Below are 19097 nucleotides of genomic sequence, written 5' to 3'. Positions count from 1 at the left end.
CAGAGGTCAGAAGAGGGCATCAGCTCCCCTGGAATGGGCACCACAGTTGTGAGCCACCACGTGAGCACTGTAAGTCAAACCTCTGGAACAGCAGCCAGTCCCCAACCACTGAGTCATCTCTCCAGCAGCCCAATTCTCCAGCATTCCCATCTCCTGAGGAAAGACACTTAATTTGTGCCTCTTATTCTCTGAGGGACTTGTGACCAAGCCCCCCACTTTCCTGCTACTGGCCTTCACTTCTTGTCTGCACAATCCCTGGACAACTGGCCCTGCTAATGTTGGGACATGGCAGGCCGGGCATGAAGCCGTGAAGCCAAAGAAGCCTCCATCCCAGCAAACGAGGCGACATGGGGATGATCGCTGGATAGGACAGAGTTAATGTGTAGGAAAACAAGACCACGACAAACATGAAAAGAGGAGGCAGACTAGAGGAAGCCATCCGCTGAACCTGAGCTACTGATGTGGGTTCTTTATTTTAGGCTGTGATAGGACCCAGGGATGAGCCCATGTCGTGCTGGAAAGCCTCTGTTGCTAAGCTACACACTGAATTCCTTGGTTCTGAAAACCTACTTAAGTCATGGATCTCTACCTTTCTTGATGTTTCTTTACACTTGTGTGTTGTCTTTATTTGTGTGTGTGTGGCACACAAGTGGAGGTCAGAGGACAACTTGCAGGAGATATTGTCAGGTCTGTCCTCCTTCTACCATGTGGGTCCTAAGGATGGAATTCAGGTTGTCAGACCTGGTGGCTATCACCATTACCCACTGAGCCATCTTGTCAGCCCTTCTTCAGTTCAGGCATTTTTAATCTCGTGTGTGTGTGTGTGTGCTGTTCCTCTCTCTCTCTCTCTCTCTCTCTTTTTTTTTTTTTTTTGGTTTTTCGAGTTTCTCTGTGGCTTTGGAGCCTGTCCTGGAACTAGCTCTGTAGACCAGGCTGGTCTCGAACTCACAGAGATCCGCCTGCCTCTGCCTCCCGAGTGCTGGGATTAAAGGCGTGCACCACCATCGCCCGGCTTGTTCTTTTCTTGTCTGTGGAGAATGAAAGAAACATGACATTCCGAGTAGCAATGAGCACATGTAGCTTAGGTTTTTTTTTTTTTTTAATTTTTTCCTTTTGTCTTTTTGAGACAGGGTTTCTGTGTAGCTCTGGCTGTTCTGGAACTTGGTCTATAGACCAGGCTGGCCTTGAACTCAGAGAGCCATCTTCAGCTTAGTCTCCAGTACCATTCTAAATTTAAGGAATCAAGACTCCTTAGAGAAGTATTTATTCTAGGCTTAGGCCAGGGAAGATGCAGGCATGGTGGAGCACGCCTTTAATTCCAGTGCCTGTAGGGACAGGCAGATCTCTGTCACCTACACACTGAGTGCCAAGCCTGGCTGGCTACATAGTGAGACCCTGTCTTGCCTGGGTTCTCTTGTTATGCTAGAAGGTAAAAAAGCAACAGGTTAAAGACACAAGCCAGATGGGTAGCACACACCTTTAATCCCAGCATTTGGGAGGCAGAGGCAGGCAGATCTCTGAGTTCAAGGCCAACTTGGTCTACAAAGCAAATTCCATGACAGCCAGGATTGTTATACAGAGAAACCCTGTCTTGAAAAACAAACAAACAAAAAAAACTGGATAAATATAAATATAAGACAGTTTGGGAATCAAAGTCAAAGCCAGGACTTAGCTGACGACAGTAGAAATCAACGCATCTGCACGATTAAACACACGGGGAAGGTGGACGCCAGGAGCACAGAAGGCAGAATGCTGCTCAGTTGCTGTGGTGACTCAGGCAGGACTGACCACCAGCTACGCTGTAACAGTTGATGGACAATGGTTACAGGCTCTCCCAGTACCTTCCCACACTCCCATGGCATTCTCACCCAACCCCCCAGGCTGGTCGGGTGGAACCGTCAGACAAGTCCAAGAGCCAGAAAACAAGTGGCCTTCATCCTTCAAGAATGCCGTGGTAATGAGAGCTAAAGGCAGGATGAGGAACTCCGTCTAACAGATACCTGTAGTCACCCAGCATGTAATCACGCGGCAGTTAGTGTAGCTCCTGATCCTTTACAAGGAAAAAGAATTGCTACAAGGACACTAGAAACAACAGACAAATCTAAGTACAAGCCATGCATTAAAAACAGTATTGGAGGGGCTGGAGAGATGGCTCAGTGGTTAAGAGCATTGCCTGCTCTTCCAAAGGTCCTGAGTTCAGTTCCCAGCAACCACATGGTGGCTCACAATCATCTGTAAAGAGGTCTGGTGCCCTCTTCTGGCCTGCAGGCATACACACAGACAGAATATTATATACATAATAAATAAATAAATATTTAAAAAAAAATAAAAAAAAACAGTATTGGATGTTAGACCGTGTGTGTGCATGTGTGTGTGCGTTCATGTGCGTGCGTGTGTGCAGTGCGTGTGAGTGCAGGTACCTGGAGGTCACTGAAGAGTTGGGTCCCTAGAGCTGGAATTACTGGCAGTTATGAGCTGCTCAACATAGGGGCTTGGAACTGAACTTGAGGCTTCTGCAAGAGCCATTCTCCAGCCCCCAACTTCTTGGTTTTGAAACTTTTTTTTTTTTTTTGGTTTTTTGAGACAGGGTTTCTATGTGTAGCTCTGGCTGTCCTGAAACTCACTCTGTAAAGCAGGCTGGCCTCCAACTCACAGAAATCCACCTAGCTCTACCTCCAAAGTGCTGGGATTAAAGGTATGTATCACCATTGCCTGGCTGATTTTGATAACTTTATTTAAATTATGATGGGACATTCTTGTTCTTATGGAACCACATACTGAAATTTGGGGATAACTGGTCATGGCAGCAACTCTCAAATGACTCAGAAAATACATGTAAATACTTCAGATTAAATGGGTCAGATATGTTGGTGAACATGTATCCTAGCACGTGGGAGGCTCAGGGAGGAGAATCAGGTGTCTAAGAGCAAGCTTGGCTACCCAACAAATTCAAAACCAGCTTGGGCTGCATGAGTCTGACTCAAGCAAAAACACACAAACCAGCAAGTGGGGTAAAATGTCAACAACGGGAATAAAGAATATACAAGCTCTTTTTGAAATTATATTAACAGTTACCCAATATTTCCTTCCTCAACCAAGACCCAGCAGTGAGTGTTGAATCTGAGTTGCAGTACTCCATGGAAGTCTGTTTGTTTTGTTTGTTTCAGACGGCGTCTCGGCTCACTGTGTAGAGTAGGCTGGTTTTGAACTCAGAGTGTTAGATATCTTTACCACACCCAGTCTTCATGGAAGCCTTAATTAGTTACCAATGAAATTTGTGAAGCTATATAAAGAGGTGGAGGGAAAATGCTTGTGACATCCCTGATGTTGAATGGTAAAGGCAGGATACAAAATACTTGGTGCAAGGACAGGCTCCAAAAGACCACAGAGAAACCCTGTCTCGAAAAACCAAAAAAACAAAACAAACAAACAAAATACTTGGTGCACAGTCATCGGCTGCAGCACTAGCACTTCCCCTGGGGCCAGTGTTAAAGCACTGTGTTCCCGAGCCTTAGCCACCCACCTTGTCCCAGCAGCAAGTCCTGGAGCCTCTGGGGAGGGGGACATCTGTGGAGGTTGGGAGGCTGGATAGTAGGATTCCTACAGCAGCCGTTCTGCTCTCTTTTTTCTCACTGAGGGGGCTCCAACTCCTTTCTAGCTGGTGCCACTGAGGCAGCTGCAGGAGGGCCCCGTTAATGACTGGTCTGAGACCTGAGCGAGCAAGCACCCTCACACACGAGGGTCGGGGACGGCTCTCTCCCAGGTAAATGGAGAAAGCTTCTCTGATCCCAGGAACATCGGGAAAGCTTCTCTGAATGTTGATAGGCTCTGGGATTACCCTGTTTCAGGGTTAAAGCAGCCAGCCCTTATCACCTTATTCAGCCTGAGGGTGGCGCAGCTTTCTTTTGGGTAGTGCTGGGGACTGGACCCACACCCTTCACAAGCTGACAAGTACTGGCTCAGCAGCTGCTGAACACACCCCTCCCCCCCAGCATGAGGATAGGTTTAGATAGGATTAGGACATAGGATAGGCCAGACAGTGCTTCAGGACTAGGGAGGCAGGGTTAGAAGACCAAGGGCCTCCCTCATAGAACAGACTTTAGCTTCTTAAGACACGCGTGCCTTAAAGCTCCCTCCTACAGAAATAGGAAAAGACTCAAGTGGACTAAGACACTCTGAGTTGGGAGTTGAGGCCGGTAGGCAAGGAACTCCAGTCCCACAGGAAGGCAGCAAAGGCCATGTGAATGTCTGTGTGTCTGTGAGCGAACCTACTACCCAGCCACACTGGGTTAGGAGTGCTCTAGACCTCCTTCTGACTGCTTCCCATCAGAAAGGAAAAAGTGCAACCACGCTGAGTCCTGTGACCTCATTTTCAAATATTTTATTACATAATCTTTCATGGCACCATCAGGAGTAACAGAAAACGTTATTCCCAGTTCCTAAACCACAGCCTGAAAAATATACATTTGTATTTATATATTTATATCAACACTCCACCCCTAACCTATAATTCCACCACCTATTGTAGGTCTTTTGCTTAAAGCAGGAAACTATTCTCTTAGGTAAGAAAATATATGTGGAAGCTAAATGAAATATTGGTTAGAGTAACTGGGAAGAGTTCGTTTGTGTGGCAGAGTGGAAGAGTTAAGTCCAGCCAAGGCAGGGTGCATCAGTTGGGGTCCATGGAGGGGGAGGAGAACAGAGTATAAAAAGGCAGCGTCACACAGGTGGGCTCTGGTATCCGTGGTCCCTCAGGAGATGGCCTTCGCCTCAGGAAGGAAGGCTTCCCAGTATTTTGCCAGCTGCAAAGAAGTGGGGAGACAGTAAGCAAGTTCCCCCATCTAGTGGCAGAGCCTGAGCTAGCCTAGGAGGAAAACCAGTTCAGAGCAATGGCATGCCCCATGCACCAGCCACCCAGAAGGAAGGCCTGTGGGACGGATGCAGCTACACTGTGCCTCCTTCCTCTAGACTTAAGATGGCATCAGTTTCTGTCCCAAGTCCAAAGGCAATCTCTGAAGACCGCAGCTCTGTTTGCACCTCACGATGGTACCACTGTTCCACAGAGGGATTAGTCTCAGATAGTACCACAGGGTGGGCATAGGAGCTATAGTCGCGGTGAGAGAAGAGATGGCCCATGGGTAAAGAGGGCAATGGAGATGTACCGTCATGCTTAGCAAAGGGCCCTGACTGAGAAAGGGCCTGTTTGCAAATGTCAACTGCAGCAGAGCCTCCTCCCTCAGAAGCATGACCCCACATCTAGTCACCAAAGCTGTGGAGACAGCTGTCATTGGGGCAGGCGATGGGGAGGGCTGTGCAAAATTACATACACACGTACCTGCTGCTGGGAATGCAGGAGTGTCTCCAGGTACTTGATCACGTGGTTTTTGAAGTCCTTGGATTTCTCTTTCTATAGGAAACAGGATTCTACACTGACCCCCCAGACAGGTGTTCCTTTCCATTTTGGTGGGATGGTGGGGTTTACTGCTGGCCAAGGTCAAGCACAGCCTTGGAAAGTAGAGCCAGCAGCTTCAAACAGCTGGGGTTTCCAGCCAAATGGCCTCTGCCACAGCTCGGCAAGCTTTCTTAGAGGGCAGGGAGAGGAGCGAAAGAACACACAGCAGCTACTGGCTTTGCGCTGGTCCAGCAGCAGACGTTAAGACAGCCACCATGCCTCAGGAACTAGCATACAAGTGCAGACACAACAGACACGGAGAAGGCCGCTCAGATTCTATCTCACCTCAAATCGAATCACTTCTTTCCGGACAACTGTTGAGATCCTTTCAAAGTCCCTTTCATACTGAGTCACCCGAGACTCCCACTGGCAAGAGGAAAGAAAGGTTTGCTTATGGCCTGGGATACAGCTGCAGGAGCAGAATTCTTGGCTAGTATGTATGAGAGAGAGAGACTGGGTTTGAGATTCATTACCACAAGTAAAGATAATAGGGCGGGGCGGTGGTGGCACAAGCCTTTAACACCAGAACTTGGGAGGCAGAGGCAAGCTGATCTCTGAGTTCGAAGCCAGCATGGTCTATAGAGTGGGTTCCAGGACAGCCAAGGCTACACAGAGAAATCCTATCTTGAAAACAAAGCAAAACAAAACAAAAAAACCTGAAATTGGTGATGCAGAATCATTTAATATCAGGTGCAATTCTATGGGAGACCTTAGTGGATCCTTCCATCTGTCTGTCCCTTTGGGAAGGGTGAGACAGACATACAAGAGATTGTACACTGCATAGCACAGTCCAGGAGGCCACTGTGGGATGGTTGGACTGAGCCATGTGCCTCAGCCAAGCATGGTCTGTGGAAAACTCTAGTACCACAGCAGCCTCTGACTTAGGAACTCAAAAGCAGAGTCAAGAAAACATAATTTAGTTCTTGCCTGGTGTGTGGGGCATATCTGAGTCACCTTATGTGTGGGACCTTTCAAAGATTCATGCAAGGAGCTAGGGCTATCTCAGGGTTTAAGAGCACTGGCTGCTCTTCCAGAGGATCCAGGTCCAAATCCCAACACCCACATGGTGGCTCACAAGTCCCTAGGTATCCAACACTCTCTTCTGTCCTTTTCAGGTACTAGGCAGGTAAACTGTGCATAGACACACATGCAGGAAAACACCCAGAAACACGCAAATTAAAAAAGATAGATAGATAGGGAGAGAGAGAGACAGAGAGAGACAGAGAGATAGATAATGGGCGGGTAGCAGAGTGGTGGAGAGCCAGGCCTCGAGGCTGCTCTGAAGTTGTCTCAGAGACCTGCCCAGGAGCCCTGGCTCTTTAATTATCTCTCTTGCCTGTTGTAGTCTCCCAAGCATCTGGTCAAGATGGGAGCAGTGTTCACGGAAGCACCCTGGGGTAACTCAGATGGGGAGCTCACCTCTGTAATCTCATCCTTAGCTTGCTGCAGTTTGTCAGGCTTGTTGGCCCACAGCAGCCGCGCCTCAGACTCCCGCTTCTTCTGCAGCGTGGCTTGCGCATCCTGCCAGCGCTGCCAGGTCTTCATGCGCTGGTCGAAGGCAGCCTATGGGGGAGGGCAGTTGGGAGGAGCACAGCCAGCTCTCTGGTAGCCCTGGCTGACTCTGCCTTAGAGGGAAGCTCTCCTAGCAGTTGTGCCAGGGAAGCACTGGCAAGGGTAGGTTCTGCAGCCACTGTTAGTGCCCAGCTGGGGCATTTAATGTCTAAAAGCACAAGCTTGGATCAGGCCCTTTTCAAGCTTCCAGTGGGCCAGTGCCATGCTACTCGGGGCTGGATGGCTGGGGGCACAGTGGGCAGCCTGATGTCTATACCTGACACTAATGAAGTTTCTAGACTGCCTATCTCAACCAAGTCAGACCATGAGTCTATACACTTTCCCCAAGTCTGCCACATGCGAGGAGCTAAGAACACAGCGGGAGCTGAAACACACAGTCGTGCTCTCAAGGACCATTTCTTCTGGAAAAGCCATCATTGTATTAGGATTACAGCAGATGTTCACACAAAGGCAGAGTACTGGGGAGACAAGCAGGTGCTGAAACCTGAAGCGAGGACCTTGCACAGCTCTGGAGCTGTGAGTCAAGAAGCAGCCTTTCAACTGACACCAATGACACACTTGGTAACAGAAGGACCTTTTTCCTTTTGAGACAAGGTCTCAGGTAGCAGGGCAGGCCCGGTCTCATTACATAGCTGAGGAAGACACTGAACTCCTGAGCCTTGTGCCTCAGTCTCAAGTGCTGGCATGAGTCACCATGCTGGCAGCTTAAGGATTCTTTACATAAACACTTAAAATGGTCACATGACCTACCTACTGCCTTCCTCTCATCCACACGTGTCACCTGCCTGCTCGAGGCTATCAGGGCCTGCGAGAAGCTCTCCAAAAGTCATTATTGGCTTCCTGTTTCTAGTCTTTTAAACAGAATTAGCATTTTCAGAGAAGCTCAGTTGTTGGCCTAACCATCTCCCATCCCACCTATATGCTATGGGCTTCCAAAGACAGTCCACATAACCATTCCCTACAAAGGTTCCCTGCATGTCTCCAGCTCACACCTGGGCCAAAACATCAGCCCTAGTGAATGTAGAGTGCAGTGTCGCCAAATTCACCTTCCCCAGCCCTGCTGCGGCTGCAGTTTCTTTTGTTTCTCAAGACAGGCTTCACTCTGTATCCAGTGAACTCACTATGTAGCACAGGCTGGCCTGGAATTTACCATGATCTTTTTGCCTCAGCCTCCCAACTGCTGGGATTACAGGCATGTGTTCCCACATCTGGCTTGTGAAATCTCTTAGCACATCAATGTTGAAAGTTCAGGTAAACGGTGACTCCATATCTGAGAAAGGCTTTAAGCCTATCCCACGGCTCTAAGAGGGGTTCAGGGAAGGACACAAAAGAAACCTTTGCTCATTTCTCCATTCTCACCGTTAGCTCACAACAGGAGGGGGTGCACAGGTGCTCTGAGAAAAGCCCTGCTCCTAGTTCTACATTCTCAAGTTCTGCCCCAGCCCATGGAGAACCAGGCTTGGCTTCTCTACCCTGTTCACACCGGCTTACCCTGCCTGGAGTCATATCCAAAAGCTGTGCTCTCTTGGGAATCCCTGGCCCCAAAAAAATGCTCCTCATAGAAAGTTTTGCTCAGACAGCCCTTCCCCAGGATGGCTCTCCAGCCCGAGTAGTCTAACTGGTTTTAAGAATCCCACAGCAGGTCCTTTTCAAGCTTATCTCTCTAGAGTTAGCAGCAACCAAGGAGCAGGATAAGGAGCAGGTCGCAGGCTTCTACATTTGGCAGCTGTGACCGCAAGGAAGTGAGAACCCAGTGGGCAGCTCCACAGTGGGAGATGTGCTGAGGACGAGGAGTAGGCTGCGGCTCATGCAACCTGATACCATGCAGAATCAGGTCCTAACAGTGCTCCTCTAGGTTTCTTCCTCCATCAGGGAGGCCATGCAAAGAGCCAAGCCCAGTCAAGCTTCCTTAACTGATCTGAGAGCTCTGGAAACAGACACCCTGGTCATCAAGAGAAGTGAGGTGTTTGACCCAAAGGGCAGCGTGCAGTGCTGCCACCAGTGAGGTCAGCACAGCACAAGGAGGGCTCCGGTGGCAAGCTCTCTCAGCACCTGGGCCACACTCCTCCATGCAACTCCAAGCCAGTTCTGTGTCATTACCTGACTGGTCACACTGGAAGGACAAGTGGAAGCCAGCAAGAGCTCTTATCAGGGCAAAGACCAATGGACTGAAGAGTCACTCACTGCTCCAGGGGCCAAGCAGCAGTCTGTAATAAGCCTTGCTTGGAGAAAGGTGCGCGGAGAATACTGCCTGTCCTCAACATTAAGGGAAATTTAAGAGTGGGCTGCTATGGGCCTCAGAATAACAGGAGGTAACTGACTAGTTTAAGTGATTGCTGGGGTCTACAGGGTCCTTTCAAAAGTAGAAGTTACAATCACTCCTAAGCTAAAGTGAGATAAACTTTTCTTAGGAAGTGGAGAGCAGGTGACACCTGGGCAAGGAAGTGAAGCTTACTCGGACAGTGGCCAGGAGGCGAATGTAGTCACTTACTCGGACAGTGGCCAGGAGGCGAATGTAGTCACTGAGGAGCTCAGCAAGGAGGAAGAAGTCATTGTTGGCTTGTTCCTGGTGGAGCTGCTCGATCTTCTCTTCCACCTCAGCCAGCTGGGAGAGAGCTCGTGACAGGGCCGTGTTGTCCTCAGAGCTCCCGAGCATGGCAAGACTCTTGGCAAACTGGGCTGTGTTCAGAGCTAGCTCTGGAAGGAAGCAAAGACAGCAGAGGCCTCTGAAATCTCAGGAAAGAGACAAGAGGACCCTGTGAAGCATGTCCTGGCAATTCTGGCCCCTGTGTGTCTGAAAGCTGAGTGTCCTGCGCCCAGTCACCCAACTCAGTGAAGGAAAAGTGGCCTGAGTTGGTCACAGGACTGGGAGGGAAAGCTCCTGCTGTCCACATGTGACTAGGTCTGGCCACCTGAAGGCTGCAGCTCCAGCATTCCTGGAGAGCCAGCTATCAGTTCATGAAAGAGGTCAAGGGAAGGAGTGGCTCTGGGGTTTAAGCTCATGACTGCCTATATGCTCCACACACCCACACACAGCCACACGCATACATACAGACATACATACACAGAAACAGACAGACATACACAGACACACACACACACACAGTCACACGCATACACACAGATATACATACAGACACACAAACACACACACCCAGACCCTTTCGCTTTTTTTTTCTTTTTTCAAGACACGGTTTCTCTGTGTAACAGCCCTAGCTGTCCTGGAACTAGCTCTTGTAGACCAGACTGACCTCCATCTGCCTCTGCCTCCCAAGTGCTGGGATTAAAGGTGTGCGCCACCACCGCCTGGCTCTCTCACTTTTTAGAGCAGGGCCAGTCAATACCTCAGGCTCTGCAGGTCTCACAGTCCCTGTAGCCATACTCTTTTTCTTCTCATGGCGGGAGGGTCCAAATCTGTCCTCTCAGCCATGTCATGGCTTGTCAGCCCTTACGCTGCCTTCATGCTAATGGTCTTTTAGATTTACCAGTATGTTTAGGACACAGAAAGAAAGTAGTTCCCAGTGAAGCAAAGCTCACTAAAGGAAGGGGAGAAAGAAGACACAGATGGCCTCCCTGTGTTTACACCTTGCTAGCATGACCATGTAACAAAAGCACTATTATTTCAGACGCAAGTCACCAACTCCCATCAACAAGAGCAGATGTCTCTAGGCAGGCTCCCTCCACCCACTGCCCATAGTGCTTTGAGTCATGTTCCTTGCCAGGAGATCAGGGCAGAGCGTGTTTATCAGAACATCAAGCAACAGGTGGGCTGAGAATTTCGCCTTGGACGGCTGAGCGTTGGGAACATGATGCCTCTCATCTCCAGCCCGCTACAGACACTGCTGTCCCCTGTCCGGGGGGGTTTCCGAGCCAGCGGTTACCTTTCCTGTGGTTGACTAGAGTCTCTACCACAGCATGCAGCTTCCGTAGGCGCTGCTCCTCGCATTCCACCTCCTGGAGCTTCTCCTCGAACCACTGAAAACACACAAGCCCAGAGCTGGGTTGAAAATGTTTATACAGTGCAGGGAGCACCTTTTCTTCAGGGGCTGTTTTTGTTGTTTGTTTTTGTTCTTTCAATTGAAAGGAAAACCATCTCAGAAATATCAGGACTTCTCAGGGCATCTGAGGGGCATAGCTACTCACAATGTCCGACTCATTCATCTTGATGGTCATCTTGCTGACTGCGTCTGTAGCTTTGTTGAACATCTTAAGGAGACCAGCACCACTCAAAGCCTGTGTACCCACAGCACGTGGCAGCTACAAGACCAAGAAGGCGGGGATGGCAAGTTATCTGCTGCCCCTATTTTAGGTTCAGAAGAATTAGTATCCATCAGATGGCATGCCCAAAACGTGTCAAACAAGTTATTCGAACTGTAGATTCTTGTATTCTAAAGAAGTTATAGCAATCTAATGTGCAGAAACAAAAATCAAAGCCCCATGGCAGAAAAATCAATAAGAATTTCAGCTTTTGATGTTATTCATAGAAAGAAAGCAGACGGAGAGTGTTGCATGGCGAGGGACCTCACAGCGGGACTGTCCGCCCATCCAGGTGTGAGCTACTTAAATACTAAGCATTACTTTATTTTATTATTATTACTTTGCTTTGTTTTGTCTTTTGTTTTTGAGACAGGGTTTCTCTGTGTATCCCTGGCTATCCAGGAACTTGCTCTGTAGACCAGGCTGGCCTCAAACACACAGAGATCCACCTGTGTCTGCTTCCTGAGTGCTGGGATTAAAGGCGTGTGCCACCACTGCCAGGCCCTTTATTTTGTAACATTTTAAAATGATTTTGTGTGTGTATGCATGTGCAAGAGCACACCTACAGAGGTCAAAGGGCAACTCTGTGGAGTCAGTTTTCTCCTTTCACCTCTGCATAGACCTAACTCAGGTCTTCAGGAATCCAGGGCAAGCACTTTTAATGGCAGAACACTGAATTCCTTTGTTAAAGTAAAAGGCTCCTGCAGGGTGTGGTGACATATGCTCATGTAGAGAAACCTTTAGATTAGCACACTCTACAAGAAGGGGACTCACAACTTTGAGAGTTTCCACAGTGAAGCAAAGTACAAGATAGGGGCATATTCTTTTTTTGTTTTCTTGAAACAAGGTTTTTCTCTGTAACAGCCCAGGCTGTCCTAGAACTCCTTTGGTAGACCAGACTGGCCTCAAACTCACTGAGATCTGATGCCTCTGCCACCCCAGTGCTGGGATTAAAGGCATGCACCACACCGCCTGCCTGGTGGGCATATTCTGCATGGAGCCACTTTTACACAGTAAAACTGTGTTACAAAATCAGTTTCTTAAGTGGCTTAGGTGTTCAGGATGTCATTCAGTACTTCTTGAATTGAGGCCCTCTGCTCCAGAGCACATTTGACAGTATCTGAGAGAGTGTGGTTGTTCCAGATGGGGAGAGAGTGTTGCTGGCATCCAGCGGGCAGACATGTTCCTCATTGTAATAAACATTTTGCAGCACAAGACAGCTCAAAGGTCTTCAAAGACAGACGCTGCTCTGGGATTATCAAGTGAGCAAGAATAGATTAGAAATATCCTGAGGGGGTCTGGAGAGATGGCTCAGTGGTTAAGAGCACAGGCTGCCCTCTCAGAGGTCCTGAGTTCAATTCCCAGCAACCACATGGTGGCTCACAACCATCTATAATGAGACTTGGTGCCCTCTTCTGGCATGCAGGCATACATGCAGGTAGAACACTATATATAGTAAATAAATAAATAAATAAATAAATCTTTAAAAAAAAAAAAAAGAACTATCCAGAGGTAGAATTAAAGGACTTCAGGCTTTGACATTATTTTCAACAACAAAAAAGTCATTTTGAAGGGGAAAAAATCTCATTACAATAATCCCATTTATTATAGTAACATATATTTTTTTAAATTAAAAACAAAAACATAATGACAGTCTCGTCATCTTAGTTTTCTAAGATCATGTTATTTTCCTCTGGTCATGTGACTTCTGCTTTAGAGTGTGCTTGCTATTTGATGTTTCCATATACTCGTCTTTCTTTACACTTTCTGTTTGTGGTCAAAAGAATTTGCTGTGTGGATATATTTTATGTAGTTCTTCAGTTATTTGTGACTGCAGTGTCTCCAATTTTTCACAATCATGAATAGTCTATGCATAGTCTATCAAAAACAAACCAACCCTGTCTACTTCAATCAACCCTTTCGCTATACGGCAGTTCTGTGTCTGTGGTGGCGGGATTCTAACTAATGCCTCTCAGGTTCCTAGCACAGACACATTCAGTGTGAACCCATCAGTGACCTGTGCAAGCCAAGGCCCTGCCACACAGCACTGTTTTCTACAAGACTCAGTGAGATCACCGTTTGATACCAGTAGAGCTCTTTTCTTTTGGAGCAGTGGAAATCCTTGTCCCTTTTGGCAGACAAACTCACTGGCTACAGCGTTTTCTTTGTCAAATGAACCTGTTTCATTTCATTAAGGGTAGACAGGGATGATGAAGTTGAACTTTGTATAATACGAACCTCTTCCTTTTCCAAAAACTCCCTGACGTCTGGGTCTTGTAACATGGTAGGATGATTCACAATTCTTTGAAGGTACCTGATGGGTAAAAATCACCAGCAGGTTAGGTTTGGGGTGTCACACAGTGCTGGTCTGGACCTGTGTCTTTTACTATTTAAAATGTCCTCAGATAAGGCACGTAAGCAAATTCCTGTTTGTAACTATTCAAAACTTCATTTTGGGGCTGGAGAGATAGTTCAGTAGTTAAGAGCACTGACGTTTTTTTCCAGAGGACCCCAGTTCAATTCCCAGCATCCACTGGGTGGCTCATAGCTGGCTGTAACTACAGATCCAGAGGACTGGATACCCTTACACAAGCATACACATAGGCAAAACACCAGTGCACATAAAAATTATAAATACTAAAAACAAACAAAACACTTCACGTTCTTCACATTTCCAAAAGTAGCCGACTGACTCATCAGAAAGACTCCGGAACCATCCCTGGCTGATGCCAGAAGGAAATGTGACTGTCTGTCAGGAGGGAGAGGAAAGAGACGTCTTATGACTGAGGTAGGAAGGTAGGACTTGGGAGAAGCCATCAGGAACAGGAAGGAGAGTCTGTAATTCACCTCAGCTATGTCCACTGATGCAGTGAACCTCACCACTCTACAGTGACCCACCATAGGGTTGACAGGCACTTACCTTTCCAAAGCAGCCCTCCTTTTTTCAAGAAATTCTGCAGAGGAAGAATCTTCCTTTCCAACTTTCACTTTTGTCATTCCTAGGATGGAATTTAAGAAACAAAATAATCAGAAACAGTAAAAAGGACAAATCTATGTCTTATAAAGAGTCATTTGATCCAGGCGGTGGGGGCACATGCCTTTAATCCCAGCACTCAGGAGGCAGAAGCAGGAGGATCTCTGTGAGTGTGAGACTAGCCTGGTCTACAAGAGCTAGCTCCAGGACAGGCTCCATTTGAAGGAAGGTAGCAAAGACAACTCAACACATCACCATCTAAGGGTATTTCTGGGTGAAAAGCAGGGTGGAGCACAAGCTCTTTACTAATTAAGTTTTGCACATGCTGGAGGCTATAACCATGGGATTTAGATTGTATATTATCTTTTTTTTAATGTGCATTGGGGTGAAGGTGTCAGATCCCCTGGAATTAGATCTTCAGACAGTTGTAAGCTGCCATGTGGGTGCTGGGAATTGAACCTGGGTCCTCTGGAAGAGCAGTCAGTGCTCTTAACCGCTCAACCATCTATCCAGCCCTCCCCCCCCCCTTTTTTAAGAAAAAAAAAAAGGCACGTGTGGTGTCATGTACAAGGAGACCTCTGTGAGTTCCAGGCCATCTAGGGCCACATAGTGAGACCCTTTTTCAAAAAAAGTGGGAGAGGGTCTGGAGTGATGGCTCAGTGGTTATGAGTACTGTCTGCTCTTCCAAAGCATGCAGGTCTGAGTTCTAGCACCCACAGAATGGCTCACAACTCCAGTTCCAAGGGATCTGACAGCCTCTTCTGTCCTACTCAGGCACTCACATACTTGGTGCATATACATACATGTATGCAGGCAAAACCCCATATACATAAAATTAAAAATAAAATAAAACCCTGTCTCAAAAATCAAACAAAAAATAATAGAAAAAAATGTTCTGAGATTCTTAGTATAGATCAACAATCACTTGATGGCAGTAAGAAGGCTCCTCCCCTAGTCCACAAAGCAATTTCAATCTGGAGAGAAGAACAATTGTTAACAGTCCTGATGTAACTCAGCGGTAGAGAGTTTATCTAATGCATGCCTGCAATTCTAGCACTCACGAGTCTGAGGCAGAAAGATCAAGGGATGGATGAAGACCTCTCGGGTCTATACAGTGAGTTTGAGGCCTGCCTGGGGGATAATAAGACTGTTTCAAAAGGGAATAAAGTACTACAAAGCTGAAGGCTTGACACTAGAGGACATGTAAAAATAGCTGCCCATTTCTCTATTCCCCAAAATACTCAAGTGGATTCAGAATCACAGGCTTACCTATGAGGCTCTTCTCAGGTGGAGGTGGGACGATGAACCCATTCTGAGAGTGTTTCTCTGAAAGCTTCTCATAGAGACCCAGAAAGTCACTGAATCTTCTTTTTACTGCAAACTGCTTACTTCTGAACATTGGTAAGCTCGTCTTGGGAGATGGAAAAAAAAAAATCACAAGGCAATTTCATTCCAAATCCAGGAGTGAATATCTATCCCACTAACATCAAAGGTAACAGATTTCCCAGATCCCTGACTTTTAGACACCTAGAAAATAACCATGTCCAAGACAGGCTCTTAAACACCAAGCTATAGTCTTTTTTTTTTTTTTTTTGCAGTCTGAGAATCTAAGAAACCCTACTTAGGTCGGGCAGTGGTAGTGCATGCCTTTAATCCCAGCACTCAAGAGGCAGAGGCAGACGGATCTCTGAATTCAAGGCCAGCATGTGAGTTCCAGGACAGGCTCCAAAGTTACAGAGAAACCCCATCTCGAGAAAAAGAAAAAGAAACCCTACTTAGAGTAATGATTTGAAGTGAATAAAATAAGAAAATATAGGATTGAGACTTGGTGGGGGTGGCTCAATGGATAAGCACAGGGAACAGTTTGAATCCTCAGTGTCCACAAAAAAGTTGGGCATGGCTGAGTGTGGTGGTGTGTGCCTTTAATCTCAGCTCACAAGAGGCAGAGGCAGAGGCAGAAGGATCTCCTGAGTTCAAAGCCATTCTGGTCTACACACCCAGCTCCAGGATAGCCAGGACTGACCGAGAAACTCTGTCCCCAAAAAACCAAAACAAAACAAACCAAGCCAAACCAAACCAAAGAACAACAACAACAACAAAACAAAACACAAAAGTTGTGCCTGGCTGTACCTCAGCACTGGGGAGGTGGGAATGGAGACAGTGCCTTCTCGCCAATTAACTCTGCTGAAAGGCAAGGTTTGAGGCCAGTGAGAGACCCTGTCTAAGGCAGTTAAGACAGAGCAATAGACTAAGACACCCAGCATCTTTTTTTCAAGACACGTTTTCTCTGTGTAGCTTTGGTGCCTGTCATTGAACTCGCTCTACAGACCAGGCTGGCCTCAAACTCACAGAGATCCACCTGCCTCTGCCTGGGATAAAAGTTTTTGCGCCTCCACCCTCCACCGCCTGGCTGACACCCTACATCTTATTGTACTTCCATATGAATACACATGAATATGCACAGTTGGATACTCAGGTGTAGATAAGGCTATAAAGGCAACCAATAAAACTCAAATATAGCTTCATTCCTAGATTAAGAACACTTGCTCTAGCCAGGCGGTAGTGGTGCACACCTTTAGTACCAACACTCTGGAGGCAGAGGTCGGTGGATCTGTGAGTTCGAGGCCAGCCTGATCTACAGTGCAAATTCCAGGGCAGCTAGGGGTAGGTAGAGAGACACTGTCTCAAAAACAAAAAGAGCACTTGCTCTAATCAAAGAAACATTGAATTCTAGTTAAAAGAATTCTAATGGTCATCTGCAACCAACTTGGCCTTTATTGACTTAATTAAGGGTATCAGCTACTAAAATCAAAGTAGATAAACAAAACAAGACACACTGAGAAATGCTTCTAGGAAGAAATCAGATAAAATGTCTATAGATAGGGGTGGAGAGACAGCTCAGCAGTTAAGAGCACTGGCAGTTCTTCTAGAGGTCCTGAGTTCAATTCCTAGCCATCTATGAGATCTGGTGCCCTCTCCTGATGTGCAGGATATATGCAAGCAGAACACTGTATACACAATAAGTAAATATTAAACAAAAAGATGTCTGTAAACTGGGTGATGGTGGCGCACGCCTTTAATCCCAGCACTCGGGAGGCAGAGGCAGGCGGATCTCTGTGAGTTCGAGACCAGCCTGGTCTACAGAGCTAGTTCCAGGACAGGCTCCAAAGCCACAGAGAAACCCTGTCTCGAAAAACCAAAAAAAAAGATGTCTGTAGATAATAACTCCTAAAGTGTTGTGGGTTTTAGAGTCCACAGGAGAACCGAGGAGTATTAGAGAGAAACATAAAGAAGTCTCCTGATAAAAGTTAAAAAAAAAAAAAAAAGACTAGGGTGATGGCTCAGTGGTTAAGAGCACTGGCTGTTCTGGAGAATACAGGTTCAACCCCCAGCACCCACACTACATAGTGCATCACAATTATCTGTATGTAATCCAGTCCCAGGAGATCCGACACACACACAAAATCACTAATAAAACATTTCTTAATTAAAAAAAAAGTCAGGGTCAGGTGGTGGTGGCACACGCCTTGCCTTTAATCCCAGCACTCTGGAGGCAGAGGTAGGTGGATCTCTGTGAGTTCGAGGCTGGCCTGGTCTATAAAGCTAGTTCTAGGACAATTAGGGATGTTACACAGAGAAACACTGTCTCCAAAAAAAGGGGTGGGGCAGGAAAGCTAGGGAATACATTAGGAGACATAACTATATTCACCAGACGGGAAAAATTTACAGGGATTGGGTCCACCAGTTACCTCTGCCTCCTGAGTGTATATGCACTGCCCAGCTGCATATACATAGCTTTTGTTTCTTTGAAAAAGGGTCTCATTTTAAGTACCTCAGACTGTTCTCAAACTCCTGACCCTCCTGCTTCTGCCTCCCTAGTGCTGGGGTTACAGGAGTGGTTCACCTTGCCTGGCCCAAGAACTGAAAAGTTTTTTCATCTGAGGCAATCCACTAAACTAGCTCCAGTCACATAGTTCCTGTGATGGGGTAAAAGTCAGATATGATGTACATTTTAAACCTTGCAAAGTTTCATACTGAGATATTAGTTTTCTGGCTTTTCCAGCACTTGGGAGGCAGACAGGGGGATCTCAGTGAGTTCAAGGCCAGCCTCCTGGTCTACAGAGCTAGTGCCAGGACAGACTCCAAAGCTACAGAGAAACCCTATCTCAAAAAAAAAAAAAAAAAGAAAAGAAAAGAAAAAAGAAATGTAAAAGAAATACTAGCCTACTGTGGTGTACCTAGTTAAGATTATCAAGGGGGCTAGAGAAATGGCTCAGAGGTTAAGAGGTTAGGAGGCTGCTCTTCCAGAGGATCTGGGTTGAGTTCAGTTCCCAGTACTCAAATGGCAGGTTACAACCATCTGTAACTCCAGTTCCAAGGGGCTTTAATTTAACACTCTCTCTGGCCTCTGTGGGCACCAGGCATGCACATGCATACATTCAGGCAAAACACTCATGCACATAAAATAAAATAAAGATTACCAAGGCACTGTAGACTTGCTATGGCTTGAGTAAATAGGAAAAGTTCATTGAAAAAAAAAAACCCAACCAAACAAAAAGATGCCCAGGAATAATCTAAATGTTAACCTATGTATGAGCAACCAGGTCTACTGAGGTGCATCAGCAATGTCACTGAAACTCACCTGTGTAGTGACTTTGTAGGCTACATAGGCATTCATACCGTCCCCTGTGGGAGAATAAGAAAGGAGAGAATTATTCTTTTAACTAAAGAAAGGAAAGCTGATCCAGTAACATTTAGCTAGACCATAGCTACAGAGCCTCTATTAGACCAGAGCTACAGGAACCCTCTATTAAACAGGCTTGTTTCATTTCCAGGCTTTAT

The 19097-nt window shown here is 46.8% G+C and overlaps 1 protein-coding gene across 2 annotated transcripts in view; it reads right to left on the bottom strand.

Moving 5' to 3' along the window:
* Positions 1-4366: 4366 nt before the first annotated feature.
* Snx1 (sorting nexin 1) overlaps positions 4367-19097 on the bottom strand; it is a 36457-nt gene continuing 21726 nt past the window's right edge. Inside the window, exons 5-15 of one of the 2 annotated variants that reach the window (XM_041679719.1) lie at positions 18898-18941; positions 15525-15666; positions 14202-14280; positions 13520-13595; positions 11168-11281; positions 10906-10999; positions 9480-9721; positions 6872-7015; positions 5738-5818; positions 5336-5407; positions 4367-4802 (exon numbers count right to left, since the gene is read on the bottom strand). In XM_041679719.1, coding sequence (XP_041535653.1) covers positions 4752-4802; positions 5336-5407; positions 5738-5818; positions 6872-7015; positions 9480-9721; positions 10906-10999; positions 11168-11281; positions 13520-13595; positions 14202-14280; positions 15525-15666; positions 18898-18941 — 1139 coding nt within the window. In that variant the 3' untranslated portion in view covers positions 4367-4751. The remainder of the gene's footprint in view (positions 4803-5335; positions 5408-5737; positions 5819-6871; positions 7016-9479; positions 9722-10905; positions 11000-11167; positions 11282-13519; positions 13596-14201; positions 14281-15524; positions 15667-18897; positions 18942-19097) is intronic. The other variant, XM_041679720.1, reaches the window with a different exon arrangement.

This window comes from Microtus oregoni, unplaced genomic scaffold (genome assembly GCF_018167655.1).
Source record: "Microtus oregoni isolate MIOR12 unplaced genomic scaffold, Mior012 000032F_ref0000030, whole genome shotgun sequence".
Classification (NCBI taxonomy): Eukaryota; Metazoa; Chordata; class Mammalia; order Rodentia; family Cricetidae; genus Microtus; species Microtus oregoni.
This window is presented reverse-complemented; position numbering and strand designations above follow the sequence as displayed.